We start from the raw sequence: 23578 nt of genomic DNA, 5'->3' as shown, positions 1-23578 counted from the left end.
TTATAAATAGTAATTCGATTCTTCTTTGACAGTGGTAATTCTGTTTGTTGAGTTTGACAAGCAATGTATTCTAAATTTGACTCTAGAAGAATGTTTCTAAATTATTAATTAACTACATCATTGACCCGAAGTAAAGCGAACAACGTATCTCTATTCGCCGGAATATAGAATTCTCACGAAAGTTAAAAACAGAGAGATAAAAATCACAGAGGAATAAAACTAGTTGCTTCGTTAACGATAAGGAAACAAACAAAAAGGCGCAGATGACCGGAATGAAGGTACCCACCAATGTTTCGATCGTCCGATCAGGAAAACGGAAGTTGGGAGTCGAGGGCACGCTACCGAGAGACGGCACCTCTTGCCTGTCCCTTCCTGTTTGAGCTTATCGCTGGGCAGAGGTGTCCCTTGACGGCGTGGTGTCACCCGATGCGTGGATCGAGCGTAGCGAGTATTCTGAACCTGTCGTCTCGCCCCAACCACTTTATATACCTAGACGACAAGCCGAAGTTGCGTATGCGAAAACGTGCTACACAGGCACCACCTTCCTACGGGAGGCGCGGAAACCTACAACACACACGGGGGCGGGTGGTGCCCACTTTTGCCTTTGATACGAGCTGGCTGGCTGACTGGTCGACACGGTACCAGGTGGTGGGATCCATCGTGCACGAACTACCTCCTTCTACGCGACTCGATCTCGCTGAAAAGAGCACCGACCCGAGAGATCTCAAGGCGAGGGCTCGCTTATCCGCAAACTGGTTCCCCCTTTGCCGGACACCTTCGGATACGCCATCGACGGAGATCGACCGCCGTCAAGTCGTTTGTTGCCGTTTTACGTACACAAACGCGCAGATTCCTGGACGCGTAGGGACCAGCCACGACCCACCGCGAGAACCGTGTCACGGATGTGGAGCACGCACGCCAGCGGCCGAATGAGCAGCCGCTTGCGGGCGCAATAACTGCGGCACGATCCGTCGATGCTATCAGTAACGTCTCGATCACGATCTTTCGCGTCGAGCTATTGATGAGTTTGTCCAATATTGACAATAATGTTTATAGTGTATGATAGTTATTTGGAATCTTAGTTGTTGGTAGAGTATGTTAGGGCTGGGTTTGATCCATGATGTTCGAATGCTACTTGGGTGATACTTTGGATCACTTGAACGCTAACTTGGCTATGGTACTTGAACTGTTTTTTCAATATTAATTTATGGATCATAATTTATGGATTATATATTCATAGGTTTGAAGAAGTGTTAGTAGAAGATTCGAGGGATGAATATGACACGAGAAGATTCGGATGCTAACCGGGTGGTAATTTGAGTCGTTTGAACGTTAACTTGGGATTACTGTACGCCGCTTGAATATATTGTTCTTGAATATGAATTTATGGATCAGGATATATCGGAGGAAATCTGAAAACATAATCATTTTCCGGATGTAAATGGTATTCGGCTAACGATCATTATCGCTCATCATCTTTTCACCTACTGATTTTTCGGGCAGAGAGCGTAGAACACGCACGTAGGACGCGTAAACAACTGTTGAAATCGGAACTGGCGGGGAAAACACGATTTATCAATGCCATTTCACGGACTCTTTACTCGTATAATCCGTGGGCTCGACCTTTTTATTTCTCGTCAGATTTCCCGACTTTTCCTCTTGATTCGTTATACCGGCAATTAAAATGAATTCACGAACAAAAGAATGACGCGACACGTGCACGGAAGCGATTCCGTGACTACGGGCAAGCGAGAACTCGAATCGAGGTGAAAAACACGCTAGAAAGCAACGGGCCAGCGTTATATTACGCTCGTAAAGAAAGTAAATATCGCGGCACCGCGTGCCGTAACAAGAAACAATTACGCCAGGAAGAAGGCGTGTGTGACGAAGTGTGCCAAGTTCGAACCCCGTGTGCTCGTGAGACAGTCCAACTTTGTGCAGGTGACTTTGTTCACCTGATTTCCTAAGAAAGAAAAGCTTCGACTTAGAATGTTTTTAAAAAAGTCCTTGAAAAATTCAAGTCCTCGTCACATAGGTATAATTAATAATTAAAAAACTCGATTACCTAACTTTTGTGGAGCTAAAATAATACTTTCGAATATTAAATTTTAGATAGAAGATACATTTCTATTTATATAGAAATAGATAATAGAAATGAAAGATATTTGTCGCGTGTATTAAACATGTCTTCCTGGATATTAAAACATTTTTCTGACTCGAAAGAATTATGCTAGAAAGCTGGAGCTAGAACTTCTGCATGTCCGTCTCTAATGACGTATAGTTTTGTATAAGAACAGTTAGTCGTTTTTAACGTTATTGTCGAGATCAAACGATCGCTAAGCGATATCGCGAGTTCATCTTGGGTTTGTCTCGTCGAGATCGGATCGGCCAGAGAGAAGGGGAGGAAGCATGCGGAAAAACAACGATATCCGCTTTTCATTCTTGAACCGAGGACGGTTCCTAATACAAGTTGTTTTCGCGGACGGCAAACAAGTGGTCTATTCACGATCATTCATATCGAACAGTAGATCGATCGAAAATTACATCTGTATTTCAAATATCCAAATTTTTACGCTTTCACGTTTTCAAACATTAAACTGTTACAATGGTGAAGTACTTAAAATATCAATTACTCTAACTGTTGCAAACATTTGGACTTGAAACTTTCCAATATTCCGAACTTTCAAATATTCAAATTCGCTAAGATAATCGGTCAACCTCTCAATAAATCACATAGTGAAACTAAATCCCAGCGATAGAATTTTAATTCGATTGCCAAGCCAGCGATCAACCTACGAAATCTAAAACGAGCCACTGGAGTATCATTGGCTCTGCAATTTACATTACACACTTGAAATTGCGTTGGACTCGTCGTCAACTGGTCGTTCTATATTTCTTATCCATTTTTCAGCGCCCTGCCACCGAAAACTCGGACACCGTTTAGAAATGACGAAACCTAAACTAGCCGAAGGCCCGATCGACGAAACAACCGGTGTTAAAAAAACAACGAAAAGTATGCCGCCGTGGAATCGTATATGGTAACCGATTATTCGACGTCGACTCGATCTCACAGTCCCCGGAAGGTGTTTTGGTACGGACCGTTACATCGAATTCCAATCGGACGATTCGTCAGAACCGGGGACTGTCTTGCCATCCAGACGGCGTGGGTGACCGGTTTTCAAAGAAATCCACAAGTTCAATTTAGAGCCTCATATTATACTAATAGATATTTTTCGTTACTTGTATATTCGTGCATATTCGTATTTTTATCAAGATAGCTAACCCTAAGCGGTTTTCGTAAAAAGATATTTGTCCACACCTATTACATAGCATCACGAGTGCTATGTTTTAGATATTTTATATTCACCTACATCTTACGTGCATTCTGCGAATTCTTACATCTTAAAACTTCTCCGGTAATGACTATACTACGAATGTTTATGCGAATTTATATCTTTATAAGTAGAAATGAAGAAATAGAGCCTAGATTTGGATGTGTTTTATCTAGTGAGTGTTGTAACCAATATGGTGTATTTGATTTTATATACTTTTATAGATGACATAAATTTCTCCATACTGTTTCCATGTCACGGATTTCATCGTGATAAGAGACGTAAAACGAAAATCTCGGTACTAAAAGTAAAGAAAAGAGGAAGTACAATGTGATAAAATGCAGGCCGACACAGTTACACGTTGAAATGCCATCAGATATGCGGAGGAATATTTCATTTCCAGCATCGATTAATATCTCTACTAAGTCCATCCACGACAATCTAATAGAAAACCGTGTCCGGTACATCCGTCTTTCGGAAATGTCTATTACGCTAAAAGCCTCGCGTTCTACCTCGCGAAATTCGACTAACGAACCAGAATAACCAGAAGGTATATCAATTATAATCTACCAGGTAAAAGCAGGCACACTTTCGTGTCAAAGTCTCATTCATCTAACGCGTACGTAAATACATATACATGTCATACATATCACACTCTACATCTTCTATCTCAGATCTTAGTCCATCGACGAAGGACCGTTCTCCGGAACAGAGCTAGCTAGCTAGCTAGCTAGCTAATAGAAGAGGAATTTAATTCTTCGCCTGATCGAACAAAAAATCACGAACGATCACGTGCGATCCTTCGTCGATTTGCATTGCTCGAGCGCCTTTGATATCTACCTGTTTCGTTAACTTTCTCCCAGGTAACCTTGTTCCCCCATTTTTTTTTCCTTCGCACGTTACCGTTCGTATCGGCGATTTAGCGCGACTTGGTTCCGCGGCTCGGTCGACCGTGCCGTACGGGAAATTTCGCTTCCCTCCGCGCCACCCCTTCGAATCCATGCGTGTATCAAGGTCACGATAGCCACTGTTCGATCAGAAGACCATCAACGATCTTGATTTCAAGTCGTCAATATCAATCAAGGAGATTCTTATAGGCGACGTCGTCCTGTATCAATGGTCGGTAGTTTAAAAGTGAAACTAGGAGCATTTTCACGCGTTCAGATGGTTGACGCGCGACTTGGATCGTAATTCCGGATGAAAGGATCTATAACAACAGTAGAACGGATATGTCGTCTTTCAGGACTCGAGATTGCGGCCGCAGAAGCGGATCGGTAACGACGATCGCGACTTTTTTTCAAGATACTCGACAAAAGTGAATAGTAACGTGGGATTAATTGGAGATACAAATAAGTTTTAAAATTACTTCTCTGTAAAAAAAAAAAAAAAAGAAGAAGACATTTGAATGATTATAGAAACTGTATTCAGTCAAATCTACATTTAGTTTTGATTAATTCTCCACACTCGGGCTACTCTTCGACCACCCTGAAGAATCTAAGGAATCGAGTGTCGCACGTGTAACGGAAATGCGGGATTTCGTCGTTCGTACAAACTGGTTTGCAAAATCGGTTCTTTTTGCCAGGCAATACGCCATGACTTTCCGTGTTTTCCGTGTATTAGCTGGGGACGGCGGGCCGCTTCCGGTCTTCTGATCGAATGAGGTCACTTGGTCAACAGGTCCGTTCCATCCGATTCTCTGGATCGCGAGTGAGAATCGCATCGAACCGGTTGCCGCGTGCATGCTTGTTCCTCCTTTTCAAGCGTACGAAGGAAAGAAAAAGAGAAAAAATCAAGCGTGATCCTTGCGACAAGATTTTCACGCGATTCGAGTCGCTTGTCACGGGATTGTCGCGCGGAGAAAAGAGGGAAGGGACGCGTGAACCACGCTGAAACGTCCATCGACATGAAAGAGTCGAATGGAAGATCTTGCCGTTTGATCGGGACTATTATTACTGTAACTCCACTGCTTCTCCGTTGTCAATACATTGGAAATGTTAACGAGAGAAATTGTGTCTTAAGGAAGGGATGGTAATGTAAGCGACATCGTAGAAATTAATATTATCGATGGGACAATTAACATGAATTTCGATGACACACTATTTTCTGCTAACTCGAAGGATGAAACGTAGAGAAATTTTATTCGTAGAATAATTCATTGAGCTACGCTTTACAAAGCTTTCAATATCAGATTTTAATATAATGAATTTGATCTTTTAATTGGTCATCTAAAATTAGATAATTTATTGTAAAAGAAAAGAAATCGTAGGTGAAGTTTGAATTTTATATTTACATGATTAATTGAGATATACTTTGCTAAGTTTTTATAGTAGGCTTTAACGTCGTGAATTTAGATTTTTATTTAGCCATGCATTGAAGACTGGCTGTTAAATATTTATGAGTATAGCCCCGGATATTTCAAAAGAGAGGAGTAGCAATAAACTATGAGAAGTGCGTGCTTCTCTTCGTTTCTCGTATTTCCTCAATAACATCGTAATTCATATCAATGTGCGAAATCTATAAAATCAGAAACTGAATCTGATCTTCTTTACGATATTAGCAGTGTCGTGACCTTATTTTTCAGCGATTTCCGGCTCGAAAAACTTATGATGAACTGTAGAAATGAAGAAAAAGGGGTAACAAGGTAATGTGATATTTATGGAACGTTGTACAAGACCGCTCTCGAATGATTTTCCACTGAGAAATATATTCAATGCTCGATAGAACGATAACCATATCTTTGATTAAACTAACAAATTTTGATAATCTTATAATAAATGTAAACATTAATTGACATGAACGTAATACAAAAATAAAGAATTGAAAAATTAAATGAATCAGGTCGATGAATTTGTTCGCGTCCACCTACTATTCATTATTTTCGTTTCACTATACCTATTAGCTAAGAAAACTGCAATCGACAATGTTATTGCTCCACCTCTGGTCAAGATTTCATTTTTCATGTCCAATGACCCAATTTTATTGCAATTTCCGTTTCATTGGATTGTTATCGTAATGCAACACCAAAACAACTACAGACTAATAGAAAACCAAAAGCATCGTTATTATCAGAGAAATTGTTTTACATAAATGAAGACATGTAGATACTTTTGGCGAAATTAATGTTGAAATTTTATTAATGTTGACATTAATATCAAAATACGATTCAATATTCTATTTTATTGTCATATAGTTTTGTATTATAGATAATACTTATAAAATTATAAATAATAATATCAAATTATGAAATTCGTACGGAAAATGATTCAATTTATTAATAATAACTAATTATATTATAATGCTAGGCTTACAAACCTCTAAACGGCGTACACAATAAATAATAGTACACGTATAACACAAGAATAGTACTTTCCATTGATCATGCAAGTATCTACATTCGTACTTCAGTAATATATACAGAACTTAATAGATCAATTAAAAGTTTCGCCTATTATAACCAAAAACATGGCTGATCAGCTAGAGCTTGTACACCAGCTAGAGCTTGGCTGTTCAACAATGGCAACGCGTCCCAGCATAATATAATTTCTAATCTAGAAAGAGAGCTTGTGTCGTAAATTTTCATATCGAAAATTTACATATAAATTCTTACGAATTAGAGTTTCTCAAAAATTTCTTATCTCAAAGACTTTAACGCGATCATATAAAGATAGAAATGGTTATAATCAACGCAAATGTCATAATACTATCAGGTCCTTTAACATTAAGAAAGAGAGCGAAGAAAGGCAATGTAAAACAATTTTTTAAATTGAGTGTTTTTATGATTGGTATTGCCGATAGCCTCGATAAGCAAGATCCTGACCAAAAGATACGCTGCTATCTCTGTGATATCCACTTGCATACTCGAGACCATGGTGGTCATCCTGTTCAGGATAAAGATAACTATTGGAATTTTCCTTGTAATAAGGATAAGCTATACCGCTCTGACTATACACTGGTGGATGATAACTCTGCGTGAGTGGCTTGTACAACTTGAAAAATCCAATTAGACCAGGTATCACAATGGCTAAGAAACCGAGGAATTTCTTGAAAGACGCTAAACCCAGGATCAGAGGTAGAAACAGGAGTAACTTCAATTTGAAGAGCTTCAGTACGATGAGCATTGGGATAAGGAGTTTCTTCAATTGATGACGGGCTGTTAAGAGAAAAAATGGAATTAATGATATGCGTAATAATAGTGTTATAATGATATAATATTACATAAATAGAATAAAATTAATAATAGTTAGTAATAGTACTAATTAATATCGAAGCTGAAAAAGGGATACAATTTTTGTTGGAGATGGACTCACAGAAGAGAGTGTCTTTTTTATTCTCAAGAGTGTCAATTTCGTCGGCAATTTCATCTAAAAACCGTGGAGCGTACACTTCATTTTCTCCAGTTTCTTCGGAAGGGATGTGCAACTCTATAGCCACGGTTTTCACGAATTTTTCCGCCTTTCTAAGAACGAATTTCATCAGTTGGTCCCATTCAGAGTCGCTAGACCTGAGATGATAAAAGTATTAGTAAAGAGAAATTTTGCATCGTATCGATCTCAGAGGAAACTACGTAGACGTTCTTAGAATAAATTTCACCTTGATTCCCCAGAATATTCGTACGGCCGACGATTGACTTCCTGTACCACGTCCCTGGACATTCTAACGACCTTTACGTAATCATTCAGGTCGTAATGAGAGTGATCAAAGAAATCGGAGAAATAACTCAAAGCCTGAGATTTGAAACATTCCGCCAGGTCGCCGTTTAAGCAGCCTTGATTTATTTTCGCTATGTATGGATCTACATTTCGTCCTGTGCCTAGACCGATCCAGTCGAAAAGCCCTTTACCTTGTCGCGTTTTATTGAAAACGACCTGCTCTTGCGGCTCTGGCGGCTCTGGCACATGGTTCTCTGGAATTATAAATTCAAATATTATTATATAATAATTATAGCGTTGCTATTCTAATAAATAACTTGCTTTTGAACCTCATTTTACAGATATCTCAACATTGACGGTTCTTTAAACTTGTCACTCTTCTAGCAAACTGACAACAAATATTTCTCGCAATTATATCCATAAATTAACTTCTACTTTAATTTTAAAGTAAACACTATTTATTTCAAATATGAAATATCTTACCGCGCGCTTCCGAGCGCTCATAGGAAGTTCCATCCTCAAAGGTAACCGATAGACAGGGTACCAACAGCGTCAACAACAGCACCAGACCGTGTGTTACCAGCAATTGCACTAGTCGCATACTTCTCACCTGAATGTTGTACCTGCAGTCACGTTTCTTTATCGACACTAGTTTCACGTGAAACGCTACCAAACAATATCCCTCGATACGTCATTCACACAAAACAAAGAACCAAAACGAACAAACGAATTATTGACGGATACCGTAGCGCCATTCGCGTTCTGTCAAAATAGCTGCGCCTTGTTCGATTCACAATCAAAAACAAAAACAGAGAGCAGTGAATAATTTCGAATGAAAAATGGATAGCTATCTCTTACCAGACTCCATCAACCGACTGGATCCCGGCACGACATCGTTTCACGATTTAGTGGAAAAAAGAACGCTGGTCGTGATTCACGAACCGCACTCGAGTGTCTGGCAGAGACCAACTTCGATCGTAACCGCGCGGTAGATATCAAAGTGCCGTTACCTCAACGAACCAATCCCGAGTCCTGGTTCAAAGGAACCGGGTCCATAACCTTGTATTCCGGTCGCGCGTCCATAATATTTGTTACGCCGATCACGCACTCTCTTTGATCGAGCGCCAAATTTTCCAGCCACCAAACGTAATCATGATTAATTTTTTTTCGACTCTACAATACGTCGAACGATCTCGTGGAAACCTTTGTTGTTTTACAAATAATTGCGAAATACAAATACAGCGAACGATATGTTATTTCTTAATCATTAGGGATTAACCTTCGTTAGACCTTAATATTTCATGGGATTTTGCAAGAACTAACTTCGAAGACTTGATCCGTACATCGATATTACAACCCTTAATCTATGTAAACGTTACATCTTCTTATAATTCCAATTACATAATAATCTAACTCCATAAGCACTTTACGTGCGATCGTCAGACTATGGGATTTATACAAATTTATATTTTTATAAAAAGTCAAAAGAATAGAACATACGTAATGATACGTTTTTAAGTGCATAAAAGTCCGCAACCCAGTGACCACAAAATTCCACTGACGAAACAACTTTCAATAATTCATTCCATTATTTTAAACCAAACCACTTTTCGTTTACTAAACCGGTACTAAAACATTAACCTTATCACGAAGCTACCGCAATGACCATGCTTCAACCACAACAACAAAATTGCACTGTCAAATTAATATCATTCTGGAAGAGACTACGCAAATTACAGTCGCGAGCGCGACTCTCACCTTTTCGACGGAGATGCAGGATGGAACGAGATTACAGTTAATAACACCGGAGGATGAACTTAGAGCAATGCGATGCATCCGCTCGCGTCTGATCACTTCATTTATATGAACGTGCGTTCATACGGGGTACAGTGAAAGGGGAAGGATGTGGGTTGACGCGGGAGCAGAGTGAAAAAAAAGAGGTAAAAAAATCAAAAGTGAAAGTGGTCCCCGGATATAGGACCGGAACCGGGCGGTTTTGAACAAAGAGGGACGAGCAAGAGCGACGAACGAAACAGAGTCGTTGGACTTTCCTTCGTAATCCATGATCGAGCGTGCGTCATCGCTCTGCCCCTTTCGTTTTCTCTCGTGTCCAGCGCACGCGTACATAGTACGTGTATTTGTGTCTTCTGTTTGACGGTCATCCTTTCTTGGAACCATTCTACAGGTAACAGCCTCCTCGAACTTCTGCGGCAATTAAAATTTCACCAAGACACATAATTTTTTAGGTTATCAATTGCGCACGTAGAACGTTTAGTTTATGTAACTCTCTTGCTTATAGTAAATAGAACAATTTCTAGAAGAGAAAGAAAAGATCGTAGCGCATTCACAGCGTTTTATTCACGCACTGTACAAGAATTGATTGCGTTGACCCGCGTCGGATCGAGTCTCTTATCGAATAAATAAATAGACAGTAATGGTCCGTGAGCGTTCATACGCCTCGCACTATTAATTAATAAATTAAGAACCACGATTCCTCGTGGCTAATAAATAAATATCTAAGTCCGCGGAGCGTGGACCGACGCACATTGGAATTAAATAGGAATTAAAGAAACGTCGTGGTCTTAAGTTCCGCGTAGTACAATCATTCGATATGTTATTGAAATTAAACCGCTAAATCGCGAATGACTGCGTTTCATTGGTGGAAAATCGAGGCGTCGTCGACGTCGCGACACCACGATTTTCCATGATTACTCGACTAAATATAATCGAGCATCAATATATGGAAATTCGAACCTGGCAGTTCGAAACGTCGAATTCCACGAATACACGGTCATAAAATTCTTTCTTGGTAAATCGTGCGTGTCTCTAATCGCGTATTATTTGTCGGACCTACTTCTAACCATGGTAAGTCGACTATTACGTAAGAGCGTAACATTCGAATACCGGTAATGATATACAGCGATCCAGCTATCATGTACCGTTATCACGGTCGACCTAATGATTGCCATTTGTTTCCTTCGTTGTCAGCCTTCTGACCGATTAATTGCGTGAAATTGTTTCGTATTAAGCATCTTTGATCTTGTTTGGACTATTGAGTACGTAATTGCCCGAGTAACAATATATGTCGTCGTGTACAGAGATGAACAGGTACAGAGATAGCGATCTTTGAGCCTTGGTGAGTGATCTTTTGAATATTCTGAACAGCAAGGTACCTGAAAATATATGTAAGAAGGCCGTGTGTAATTAGACGCTACAGCGACCTCGTGGAGATCTCAACGTCCGCATAGGAAGCGCTCTCCAAACTACTCTTTTGTTAAGCCCATAAATATCAAAAGTTTCGATATTCAGATTCCATTTAAATTAATCGAAACCTTTTATAATTTAAAACTTTTAAAATTTAATATAATTTAATGAGTTATTAAATATCCAAATTACGTACTCGGTGGTCGTATGAATAAATGATCGAACCATGGAGCCAAATAATAAAAATTCATAGTTGAGGTAAATTCACCGATTTCCTAAATTACTATTATACCTACTATTCAGACTATTTTCAAGAACTGTACCCTGCAACTTATAATCGCCACAGAAACTCGCTCAAAGTGCTCGATACCTGTATACCAAAGTACAACCAACGACGATCAACAAATCACAGGTAACCGAATAAAAACACGATTTGGTTTCAATCGGCCATTCAGTCCCAGGATTGAATCCTCGCTGTTCTATCTTCTTTCTTATAACTTCCTCGCGTGGACGAGCTTGTCGATGTCCTGGTAGGTAGCCAACATCGCCTGATTTTGCCTGAGAGTTTGATCCTCTCGTGCAATTGCGCAACTCGCGTACGCATCCTCGCATTTCACGCCATCTTGTCCGTCTTTCGCGGCCTTCATGTACCGGAAGAACCTCAGGACATCGGGATTATCACTACTGGGTCTTCTTAATTCGTTCAGCTCTCTGGACAGCTGTGCTGAGACCAAATTCGAATACGGTGCGTACCTGGCGGGGCTTCGGTACATCGCACAAACGGCGTATTCTCTGCAACCCTCCGTCGTGTGGCCCAGACGAGAGAACACGGCATCCAGGCGAGATAACAGAGGTGAGTAGAATGGATCGTAGTTAGTTAGCAGCAGCGAACTCGTTGGAATTTCGTGGAACACCTGCTCATTTGTTACGAGAACTTTTGTGAGAATTTTGATACATGAAAATTGTATTTTCGTAGGACAATGTGAATAGACTGGATAAAATGTTGATTATTACCATATATCGTAAGTCGAAATTTGAAGATTTGAGATCTGAATGACGATTTGTGAAAATGAGATATGACGTTAACAATTAATTGAACTAGGAAATTTGTTGGAGAAATTTTGAATAAAATAGATAAAATATCGATAACTGTATGGGTACGAAAAAGGTTGAGAGATCTTGAAGAAAAATAATGAAATCGTCAGTGAATGTAATATTATAACAGTTGATGATTTATTGAATTAGAAAATTTGTTAGAAAAAGACATTACCTTAAAGTCTTGCTTCTTAGAAAGTCCATGAGCAGCAACGTGGCGAGTGTAATAACGATCAGCAACAGCATTGGCGTGGGTTATTCTAGGATCGACGAAGGAATATCTCGATGCGATTTCTGGACTCTTCTGAGACTGCATCATACTTTCATCGTACATTACAGAGGCTGGTAATGTTCCTACCGGCTGTCGCGTCAGGTAGTCATCGCTGTACAAATCGGAATTATCCTTGAACTCGAAATTTTCTTCTGGCTGCGCCGTGGTATGCGATGATTGCGCAAACGATGAAACTCCTACAAAACAAATTGGATCAATATCCGGATTTTTCTCAATTCGACCACGAAACAAGACAAACAGATAAACTAAATTTGTTATCGCACATTTCAGTTACCAATTTAAGATGATTACTATAAGTGAAACACTTTGGATATCTAGAATTTCAGAATCACATTGTCAATCAAAGTAAGTGGTACAAGTACGTACCTTTACCGACTATATTACCGATACTTCCGATGATACTGGGCAGGAAAAGCGCCAGTAGGACACTCTTAATGATCTGTACACCAAAGATCAGAGGTAGCAGCAGCTTCTTCAGGCCAAATGCTAGAAAACCAAGTCCGAATCCTGTTAAAAAGGTACTCTTTCCCTGAAAGATGGCTGAAAGCAAAAGTACCAGCAAATTAAAGCCTTGCGGTTAGTCCTGTAAGCCATGCTGCAGCCAGCATATATGTATGTATATATATATATATATATATATATATATATATATATATATATATATATATATATATATATATATATATATATATACATATATACATATATATATATATATATATATATATCTTTCTCACTCGCCTTCTCAGTTACTTCACACAGTGGCAGACATAAGATCTCTTTCTGAAAAATCATTCAACATACATGTAAGGTATTTCTCGAATTGCCACGATGATCTTAAATGAATACAATTACGCAACGTTGGTGATTGTTGTGAATGAAGCCGAATCTTTCGTTTTACCAATCAGCGGTGAACCAGCTAACCGTCTTTTTTAGCATGTTTTAGCGAAAAGCCAATCAGTGATGTGTGAAAAGCGTATCGTCGATGCTCGATGGCGGTGTTGTCCGTTCGTTTCGTTACGCGACTCTTCGCCCTATTGGCGCCAGGGCAGCGTGTATTTTCGTGTATTGCGTGTAACATTTCTCGAAAAGCGTGCTTGGGCCTTGATCGCAGTGTCATTTAGTCGAAACCAGTCTTTCGACTTTGGACAAAACCTGAATCGGCGGGTTGGAGATTCAGGCGTAAAAATAAATGAACCGAAAGCAAGTTTCTACCTTCTGACAAGTCAAACGTTTACTCTTCTCTTCCGCCGTTTCTTTCACTTCTCGTGATTCTTGTTTTGGGAAAGTCGACTTGAAAAACTACGCAAACATGCCTACTTTCTAGACGGTGTTGGCCATCCAGTCCATTTGTAAAGGAATTTTTCAACATGTCCACAAAGGAACACTATAGGCAGATACCGCATGATACGCCCACCTTTCATTTCATACAGATACGTAATATTGTATAGGAGAGAACGCGAGCAACTACAATCAAGACCCAGTTTTACCAGCTCGAACGCGTTGCACGACTCCTCAGCGAGCGGGAAATGCAGCGACAAGCAAACGAAATCGGTCCGCGGAAGAGGCAACAACGTTCATAGCAACATAAAACAATGATCCTGCGAAACCCGCGGATGCGCCGTTGGTGCGAGCGGAGATTACGAAAGCGTGACACGAACACGTTCCGTAGACTCACCGTTGAAGAAGGTTCTAGCTTTTCTACCAGGTATTAAGTCCTGGCTCAGACGTATCTTTACTACGTGTTCTCTTGCGAACCGGCGAACTTTATCGAGTAGGCTTGCGTCCGGCCGGTCGTTACCTTTTTCGTCTTTCCTGCCGATGACGTCCCGATTTCTTATGATCTGCACCGAGTCGGTCACGTTGTACGTGTCGATCCTGGACAACCTGTCGAACAGATCGGACAGATCCTTTCGCGCGCAAGGCGTCGTCTTGTTGTCCTGACAACCCGTCGATTCCAACGGAAACGCTGTAGCGTTCTCCATTCGCGTCGCCTCGATCTGATACTGTGACCTATCGTCCGTCTGTATCATCTGATTAATGTTCGTGTCGAGTTTCGAAGGTTTACCGGGCATCATGTGCGGATGCTGATCCAACTCGTCACTATTGAACGACACCTCGTTTTCGATAGAATCCGCTTGAACTGGATGGTCGGTCACGTTCAAGGCCGCCACGTGGTCCTCGACCCCGACCGTCAATCGGAGCCACGCGACCGCCAAGATAAGCAAGATCACGCCGTCTCTCGATCCACCCATGTTCCCCCAACTTGGAACCTGTCTCGCGCGATTCTCTCTTTCTCTATCTCTCTTTCTATCTCTCTCTCTCGCCAACTCTCTCTCTCTCTCTCTCTTTCTCTCTTGACTAGCTTCTCTTATTGCCGAAAGATAACTGCATCTCGGTCCGCGACGTTCGCTCGATGTCTCCTGAAATAATAAAAGCAATGCGATCTTGTACAACGGATCTCTGAACTGAGGTAGCGGAGACGTATGACAGATGGTATCTCAATCAAGTAAATGTCAATCGAGTAAGTAATAATTACCGTGAACGAGTTCTTCTCGGAAATCAAGGAGCTTAATTGGTAGTCGGGGATTCACGGTCCTCTGACTTCTTGGTTCCCAAAATGATCGTTCGTTTGAAGTGACACCAGATACACCAGACTGTCTATTCTCACTGTTATAACACGTAAATGACATGAAAGTGTGCAACCAACTTTGGAATCGTCTTGTAGAAATATCGAAGAATTCTTGGAGAACGTATGGGGTTAGATATTTTGTTTAGAATCGAACACTGTAAAGACCTTGGTGAATGGAACGATGAAGACGTCGGAATGGTGCGCGACCATCGACTCGATACTACTGCCGAGTCTCCGTAGCATCGCCTCGGCTGATCCGATCTGGGTTACCCGGCCATCCGTCTGTCCGTCCCTCTGTCCGTTCCTTTCTACCTTCCTCTCTTCCACGTTCGTTCATTCGTTGGTTGCGCTCCCGCCACAAACACTTCGTCTCTTTCCCTCTGGCACGTAGACGATCGTCGTTCTCCTCTGATTCAAATCCAATCGAATTCGACGCGGGTCTAACGACCGCCGGACCGATTTCACCGGTTGGAATTTCGGCTGATGACGCTCCATCTGAACCATTCTTTACTTTTTTTTTTCGATCTGGTCCAGAAATCGAAGTACGTATTAATTCTGATTTCAATTCAAATTTTTGACTCTAGTTTTGTAATGATGCGACATAATGTTGTAACCAAACTACGGATAGTTACGCTGTTTTTATGAAAATAACTAAAGAGTCTAGGGAAAAATGTGTTTTGCCTATTAAAAATTTAGCAAGCACTGTACTTTGTATATTTTATTATGTATTATCCTATATCCTTAAATATTATCACCCACAAATACATAGAAATCCGTAATATTATTATAGCGATAGCGTTTTATTACTTATTTTATGCAAATCATAATAGCGTCACAAATGGCTGAGTTTTACTTGTTAGCAAACATATTAATAGTGAAATGTCTATGCGTAAATTCGACTAATTGTATCGTGAAAAGTTTTATTCCTTTTTTTTTTCTTTTTTTGTTTCTGAAATATAGGGTTAAAAAATACTTTTCTTGTTCCTCGACGCACTGTAAAAATAGTATTAAAAACTAAGTTCAGTTAAATTTAGTTAAGGAGTTTCCCTATTTATCTGTTTATCACTGTGTAATAACAAGGATGAGAATACTTCACTTTTATCGTTATCATATCTGTCAGTTTGTAATCAATTCGTTCGTTCATTCTCGTGAACGGGTCACCGAACTATGACGAATAATTAAAAATATTTCGATAGATAAAAGGTGGTGCGATCAACACAAGAGTAACAATTATGCTTGTCAGAGACGCGACGTCAAATGCAAGGAGAAATCTAATCGGATTCGATAAACGCATGACACCAAAGCTCGCGCGGAAAGCTCGTCGTGGAAAATCACCGGTATTCAACTCGTGTGTCTCCAGTGTCGTTGCACCATCGACATAAATATTAACACGCGTATTTTCAGATAGAAGTAGGCCGCTAATCCGGTTTCGACTTTATTTTACTTCCTGTCGAAAAGATCGCGCAGAGAAAAACCGCAAACATCTTGCATCCAGAAGCCAACGTTTTCGCCACGCGCTCGTTTGAAGTAGTACTCGAGAGAGCGTTGTTCGATACGAACGTGGAAAAAATCATAAACGTTAATGACGTTAATCAGGAGAAAAGGGTGTCTCGTGTGTAAGCCCAAACAGCCTGGACACGAATACACCGAGCACACTTTTACGGACGATTTCACTGTGGCCGCGTCCCGAATTCACGGACGGTTCGGTTATTCCTCGAAATCGATGATCGTACTCGAGTGTTTCACTTCGAGCCAAGGAAAATTCGATTGGAAGCGTGGCAAGAATTTTAATCTCAGAAAATAGATCCGATCGTGTAGACTGTATCTAGAAAGCAAGATGCGTTTAGCATAATAGAACGGAGAGGTTTGGGTTAGATCGATATCGGAGTGTTTGAAGTCTTGGCGTGATAATTAGACAAGGGTATACAACAAAAGATATGTAAGAAACGAATGAAATATGGAAGTGTCGTTAACTCGTTAAGGGCCACTATTTACCTTACGACTATAATTCATTAACAAGGCTGGAGGCATCGGTTCGATTTCTTAATCATTATCGTGAGCTGGTCCGATGGCACAGGTACACCTAACCGGTAAAAATGTTTTCGTTCCAGAACAGGGTCACGATAAAATACATCGTTCCCTTTTTTTGTTTTCAAGAACTTCACGCCTACGGCTGTCATCCGGAGATTGTAATGGTTTGGGTCACATTTCTGATCGATTTAATCGTTTGAAGATATCAAGCGGAGAGAAAGGATCCACGCGACGGGACTACGTTTGTCTATATTTGTATTTTGTTGTAAGAGAAAGAGAACGATAGACTAAATCAATTAAATTTTGTTTAAACGCTTCTCGTTATTCAAAGTAATTTTTATTATCCATTTAAGTCTTAAATGCTATTCAAGATTAAATAAATTTCATAGATACTCGCGTCCGTGGAATTGGGAATTGAAACGGGTTATTAACCTTCTAGAAATCGTCTTAAGAAATTATTAATGAACTGCTTCGTAGTTTTGACAAGTCTTGATGAATAATTCAATATCTTTTGAAAGAAATGAAAGAGGTAGAACATCGACGTGTTAGCAAGTTCCAATTCGAAATAACTCAAGAGAAAATTATATTGTTGTTGTGACCATATTTTAGACTAATTGTACGTTACAAACGCGTGTCTGCTTATCGGACCTGCAGCGAACTCTACTAATCCAATTTTGTAAGAAAAAGTTCGAAAAATGTAAGTATTATAAAAGAGAAAAAGTCAGCCGGTTTTAGAAAGTGCTTCATCATTTGCTCTGTATCGATCAGATTCCTCCATGCAGCTTTTACATGTGTTCATCAATCTTCCATAATCGTTTCCTTAAAAACGAAACGAAAGACCTCTTGAACCGTTGCGTTAAGGTTAAATGCTTCTCAGATTCCTTAGATTCTTTTACAAATTCTTGAGAATTAATATCCAAGCAAACATGCACGTAACAGCAGACCCTGCTTATAAAATATCAAATTTACCTTATTTTTGTCTTAATCTTATTATTATATCTTATTATTTATCTTAAATATCAATTTTTTGCCGAGTTGTTCGATTTATTAGATACCGAAGTTAAGCGAATTTCTAGATAACCTGACATTCTCCGTTCGAAATAGAATTGAATATCTGTCGCAAACAGAGATTTCACTATCTTACTCTCTATACGTGAAATGAATACAGAATTCACCTCGACGCTTCTTATTTCACATTCTATCGTTCTTATCGATTCACTCGAATCTACGTTTACTTTTCATTCCAACTTCTAATTGCTTCAGACTCTGTTCCTCTTTCTTATTCGCCCCAAATTACGATTACTCCAAAACTCCGTTCGCTCTTGCTCTAGCTTCGATCTACATCAACAACAAACGCAACCCTCTCGATTATCGATTCGCGTATCGATAAATTCAACGCCATTCGAACCAACCCATGGTATATCGAACATCGGGAGTACACATAGCGCATGCCGTTATGTTAATACTCCGTTCCCTGTCGGTTGTAACGTAACGGTCGAGTTACAGCGAGTGCAGGCTGCGTGTCGGCTATATCTCGCACTGAACGCAGGCCCAACTGTTTCAATGTATTGACTGGATTATTGTTATTAAATGCAGCGAATGGTTAACTGCTATCGCGTGCAACGATCGGGGCGCGATACTCGCCCGCGGATTTGTCGAACGCGAGGACAGCCGCGCCACATTCGCCTCGAACTCGTATGTGGCCCTATAACAGTCTTCCCGATCGTGCATGCGTGCATGGGTCAACACGCGCGTGCGGAAGCACGCGTCACACGCCGGAGCGACCGTCCAAATCTGTCAGTAGGTCATTCGTACGGGGAACCGCCGCGCCTCCTTTAAGTTTCCAATGACCTTGACCATCGCCGTTCACCTGCACCGATTGATCGACCATCGCCCGACTCCATTTCGCACTAGAGGATTGGAAAAGGAAAATTTAGAAGCTTGTGAAACAATTGGATGTATTTTTGCTATTTCAATGAGTAATGACAACTACGTATGTATATTTCATACATACATTCTCCATCATTGGAGAACATTGGAAATGCACGAATGATTTTTAGCCTGCGTTAGATATTACATATGTAGCGATGATCGTAACGGAGAGAAGATTTCTAGAGAAGGTCGACGTCATTTTATGCTGGAAAGAAGCATCGCGCGAAATCAGTCTGCATCTGCGAATGTGAACTTCTTCTAGACGCTTACTGTTCCAGAATCAGAGGTCATTGTCAGACTGAGACATGCCCTTACAATTATGGTAACAAACAATGCACGGCCATTCCTGCATGAATAAGAAGTTCGTAACCTTCAGACAGATTTTTCCAAACCCGTATTATTACATGCTAAAGGAACAGTATAAAACATGAAGTCTATCTATCTTATCCTATCTTAAAGGAAATAATAAATCATTTCTTTATACGTATTATTTATTATATTATACGTATTATACGTATTATTTATACGTATTAGCCCGGAAGTGATCAGCGTTGACATCACGCGAGGCGTTGTTGTTCGCGAATTCGATTTTATTAGATTACGGTACCCAAATATTCACGGACGATGTTGGAGGCTCGCGTGCCACGCAACAATACTCGCGAACAGTTTCTGCAGTTTGCAGAAGAAAATCATCAGACGCGTGTTCGTGATTTCGACGTTTACGTACGGCGATGCTCATTACCAATTTTGTAACGGTAGCGAGCATGGCGTGTGAAAGTCATTTCGCGACGAGGAACGCACTCGATAATCATTGCTAAATATAACTCGTTTGTAGTTTGTCGCCTCATAATTAGGATGTTTAGGAATAAAGAAAGGGGATTAGCGAGTCGCGAGAAAAAAACCGCAAATGTGTAGAGAACACAGTCGAAAGTTGCTAAGAGAAGAAAGCGGAAGGTGCACAATTGTAGTTCGTCCGTTTGAATTTCGATGCAATGGCAAGTTGAAGTTGATCGGTGATGTTTTTCCGTGCTCCCTAACTTCATCCATAGGGGTTGCGATAACCCTGGTATCCCATGTAAGGAGAGTTTGCTGAGACAAAATCACTTCTGTGAGACCATGGCTCCTCTTGACCGTATGCTGAAGAAAATAACAAAAAAATTATATAGACACTGAGATATTTCGTAGTAATTTAAAATAATTTAAAATAATTTCCCTATATTTTATATACCTGGAGATACTTTGAAATATTGTATAATAATTCGAAATAATTTAAAGTAATTGTTGACTCTCCCCAATAAATAATTCGTTCAAATAGAAAATTTCGGAGCGATTGAAATTTCGTCCCGGTAGAAAAGTCCAAAGTGGCAATAACGCAACTATTGCTCGACAGTGCTTGTGGAAGAGCGATCGTCATACTCGAGTAGCACTCAAATTTTCCATATCCCAAGAAACACGTGCAATTATTGAAATTACTACTATCAATGAGCTATCGAAATGTATTCTATACAATTCCACGTTTAAGAATCATCGAGTGTTATATAACTGTAGTTGATTGACAAGGAGAGAAATATTGTGTCATCGAGCATTGGCTCAACGTATATTGACGATATTTCGACCGTCTCGGTTATTCTAGTCTCTTATAATCGCTTCTTACAACCGATGTAATTTTCATCGCTTTGAATTAAGGAAGCGTGACACAAAAAATATAATCGTGTTCATTTACCTGTTGGATAATCGACGGGTGTATCAGCGGCCGTACTCCACATGTGATAAGGGTAACCCTGGTAATGTGAATTCGCGAATTTACAAATCTTCAGACGCGCCAATAACGAGGGAACAATGATGGAAGCTAACACTAGTAGCTTCTTGATGAAATGTACACCGAGGAAAATGGGTAGAAGCAACAGTTTCACTTTCAATAGGTTTAATAGGATTAGAAGAGGAAGGATTATGGAGGTTTTCTTCTTCAGAAGTCTCCAGTTATCTAGATAAAACGATTAATATCATCGATATGAAAATTGATAAAGAATTTATTCGCGAGTCAGTATTTCAGAAATATTTCAGAGATTCACTAATGCAACTATCTAAAATGCTGATAAAACGTCGAAATACACGTTTCTTAAAAACACGGTTTACATTCGAGAGACTCAGTTATGAAAATTAAGAATATAATTACCAGCAGGGTATTTTCTGCTCTGCATTTGAATGAGTTCATCCTCGTCCATGATCATAGGCGCGCTACCAAAACTCCTGCCAATGGCAGAGTTGTCAACCGTGTAAACCAAAGCTCGTTTCGTCAGCAGATCCTCCAAGCAGTCCCTGACGAAGTTCAAGGCCTCGACCGCATCGGTTTTGAACACACGTGACTGTGGTAACTTTGGGAGTATCGGTTGTCCAGATATGGATGGGATTCTCACAATACGCAGGGAACCATAGCTGTATTCCTAATAAAAATGAAAATAATTAATTATAATTTTATTGGATTGTTTACAATTTTATTGTGGTTTTACGTCGTCTGATGTTACGAGATGCGAAAATCTATGTTTGGAATTAACTCTACATATAGGCCACGACTGTACGATTCGATTACCGACAGCGTTAATTAAAAAGTAAAAGTTGACGAAAGTAACGTGGGTACAACGTGTATGTAGATACTCTCGCTGTTGCACGAACACGAATGATAATAATGGTTTGCAGCGAAATCGTTACGGGTTTCAATCAGTTACACGCTACTTCCACTAATTTTCCTCAAAAAGTGTCTTTACCCGTACAACAAAGCACCTTGTGGAAAAGATTGTTTCATTTTTACGACAAGTTTCGAAATAACGAGTACAATGCGGCTTAACAGCGCGGACTTCTATTTGGAGCTATGTAGTGCATGACATTTCTTAGAAGCTAATCGTATGTTCAAATTTCTATCCATTTGTAATCTGGTAAAATTCTTAACAAAATAAAGATCGCTGTATCACTGTCATACCTTCTCCCTCACAATGTCATGAAGCCACCTGGCAACTTCGTATTTCCCGCAAGTGATTATATCTTTGCGCAGGCTGCAGTCTACTCGAGATCTCTCGACAAACGTATTAGTTGAATTATCAAACGCCAATACAGAGGCGTGCTTCGAAAAACAATAAAAAGTCACTAACAAAACGTAGCTAATTCTCTCGAACCAGCCCAACTTCCAATCGTTTCGTATACACTTCATGATTCTGCGAATGAAAATCCAAAAAAACAAAGATCGTCAACGCAACGATCCTCTCTATCCCGAACTTATACAGGAACTTTTTCGATGAACTTTTATTTCCATAATTATATTCACAAGATGAAGAAATAGATGAATGGAGGTACGTGAGCACCACGCCTTGTTTATGCAGACGAGACGACAAGATTAAGTCCACAAGCTCTCTGACGATAGTTACGAGGTGTCCTGACCATTTATATGTAGTACATTTAGGTCGGTGGGGGTACCGGTCCATGGCTTAGATAATCCTGCACAGAGACTTGATTCTTCGCGTTGTAATGTTTGAAAAGGCAATGGTGAATCCGGCGAACGGTGCCCATAATGAAATTAATTATCACAATAGGTCAAAAACGTAATTAAAACGTAGAGCAATTTCAGCAAACTCTGTGATAATTAGTCATTATAGTACCAGTAAACGACTTCGTTCGTAATTGCAGAGATATTCGCCAAAGTTTGAATCTTAAGCAAAGTTGCATCTACGAATCTTTGGCTGATACTGATCCGAACTAACTAATTAGCATTATATATAGCAATCATAGACATTTGCATCCCACGAGTTCTTCGACTTCTTCTCAATGTAACCTACTGCTTCGGTTTAACGCATCCATCATGTGACGAGAAAGGAGATACACTGTTGTACATGATTGGATGTTCCCGACCAGCCTCTTTCCGAGACCGGTTAGTACCCTTCGTTGTTGAAGTGGAGGTTTTGTTAAACGTTTTCAGTCGAATTACGATTGAGCACACGTATGTTTGAAAGACTGGGTTAATGAAGTGGAAAAATTGAAATAAGATATGCACAGAAACATTTAACATTAGACTTTGCGACTAAAAATATTGATTTTACCCGAAAAAAATAAGAATGAAATAATTTGAAAATGCAGAAATGCCTTTCATATATACTTCACAAAAAATAACTCAAATCAGCAAAGATACGTTGTTGCAAATCTACAAGCTTTCTATGACAAATGACAAGTTGAAAGACAAGAAAAAAAATTTACATTCGGTGGTAAAAAAGAATAAACTGCAACATTTATCACGATGTTTGACGATCTGCAAGGAGAGCAGGCAGAGGTTTTGCCTACTTTCTCATTGCTTTTTGATACTTACTTCTGATTATCTAACTGGTCGTAATGAGTGACATAGTTTTCTTAACTGTCAGTAACATTC

General features: G+C 39.9%; 3 protein-coding genes across 3 annotated transcripts; all 3 read right to left on the bottom strand.

Moving 5' to 3' along the window:
* Positions 1 to 7043: 7043 nt before the first annotated feature.
* Positions 7044 to 8923, bottom strand: Osi2 (DUF1676 domain-containing protein Osi2). The gene is made up of 5 exons (XM_069122101.1): positions 8840 to 8923; positions 8465 to 8604; positions 7923 to 8235; positions 7640 to 7833; positions 7044 to 7482 (listed from the first exon to the last, which is right to left on the bottom strand). Exons 2-5 carry the CDS (start codon positions 8580 to 8582, stop codon positions 7106 to 7108), a joined length of 1002 nt encoding a protein of 333 aa, XP_068978202.1. The 5' UTR covers positions 8583 to 8604; positions 8840 to 8923; the 3' UTR covers positions 7044 to 7105.
* A 1403-nt stretch (positions 8924 to 10326) lies between these two features.
* On the bottom strand, positions 10327 to 15435 carry Osi24 (Protein). The gene is made up of 5 exons (XM_069122074.1): positions 15112 to 15435; positions 14251 to 14995; positions 12939 to 13058; positions 12456 to 12748; positions 10327 to 12099 (listed from the first exon to the last, which is right to left on the bottom strand). The coding sequence occupies exons 2-5, from the start codon at positions 14825 to 14827 to the stop codon at positions 11677 to 11679; spliced, it is 1413 nt and encodes a 470-aa protein (XP_068978175.1). The 5' UTR covers positions 14828 to 14995; positions 15112 to 15435; the 3' UTR covers positions 10327 to 11676.
* A 4266-nt stretch (positions 15436 to 19701) lies between these two features.
* LOC138183890 (uncharacterized) lies at positions 19702 to 22554 on the bottom strand. The gene is made up of 4 exons (XM_069121368.1): positions 22145 to 22554; positions 21344 to 21611; positions 20891 to 21151; positions 19702 to 20304 (listed from the first exon to the last, which is right to left on the bottom strand). Exons 1-4 carry the CDS (start codon positions 22370 to 22372, stop codon positions 20207 to 20209), a joined length of 855 nt encoding a protein of 284 aa, XP_068977469.1. The 5' UTR covers positions 22373 to 22554; the 3' UTR covers positions 19702 to 20206.
* Between the last annotated feature and the right edge of the window lie 1024 nt (positions 22555 to 23578).

This window comes from Bombus flavifrons, chromosome 10, assembly GCF_040668555.2.
Source record: "Bombus flavifrons isolate JBK064 chromosome 10, iyBomFlav1_principal, whole genome shotgun sequence".
Taxonomy (NCBI): domain Eukaryota; kingdom Metazoa; phylum Arthropoda; class Insecta; order Hymenoptera; family Apidae; genus Bombus; species Bombus flavifrons.
This window is presented reverse-complemented; position numbering and strand designations above follow the sequence as displayed.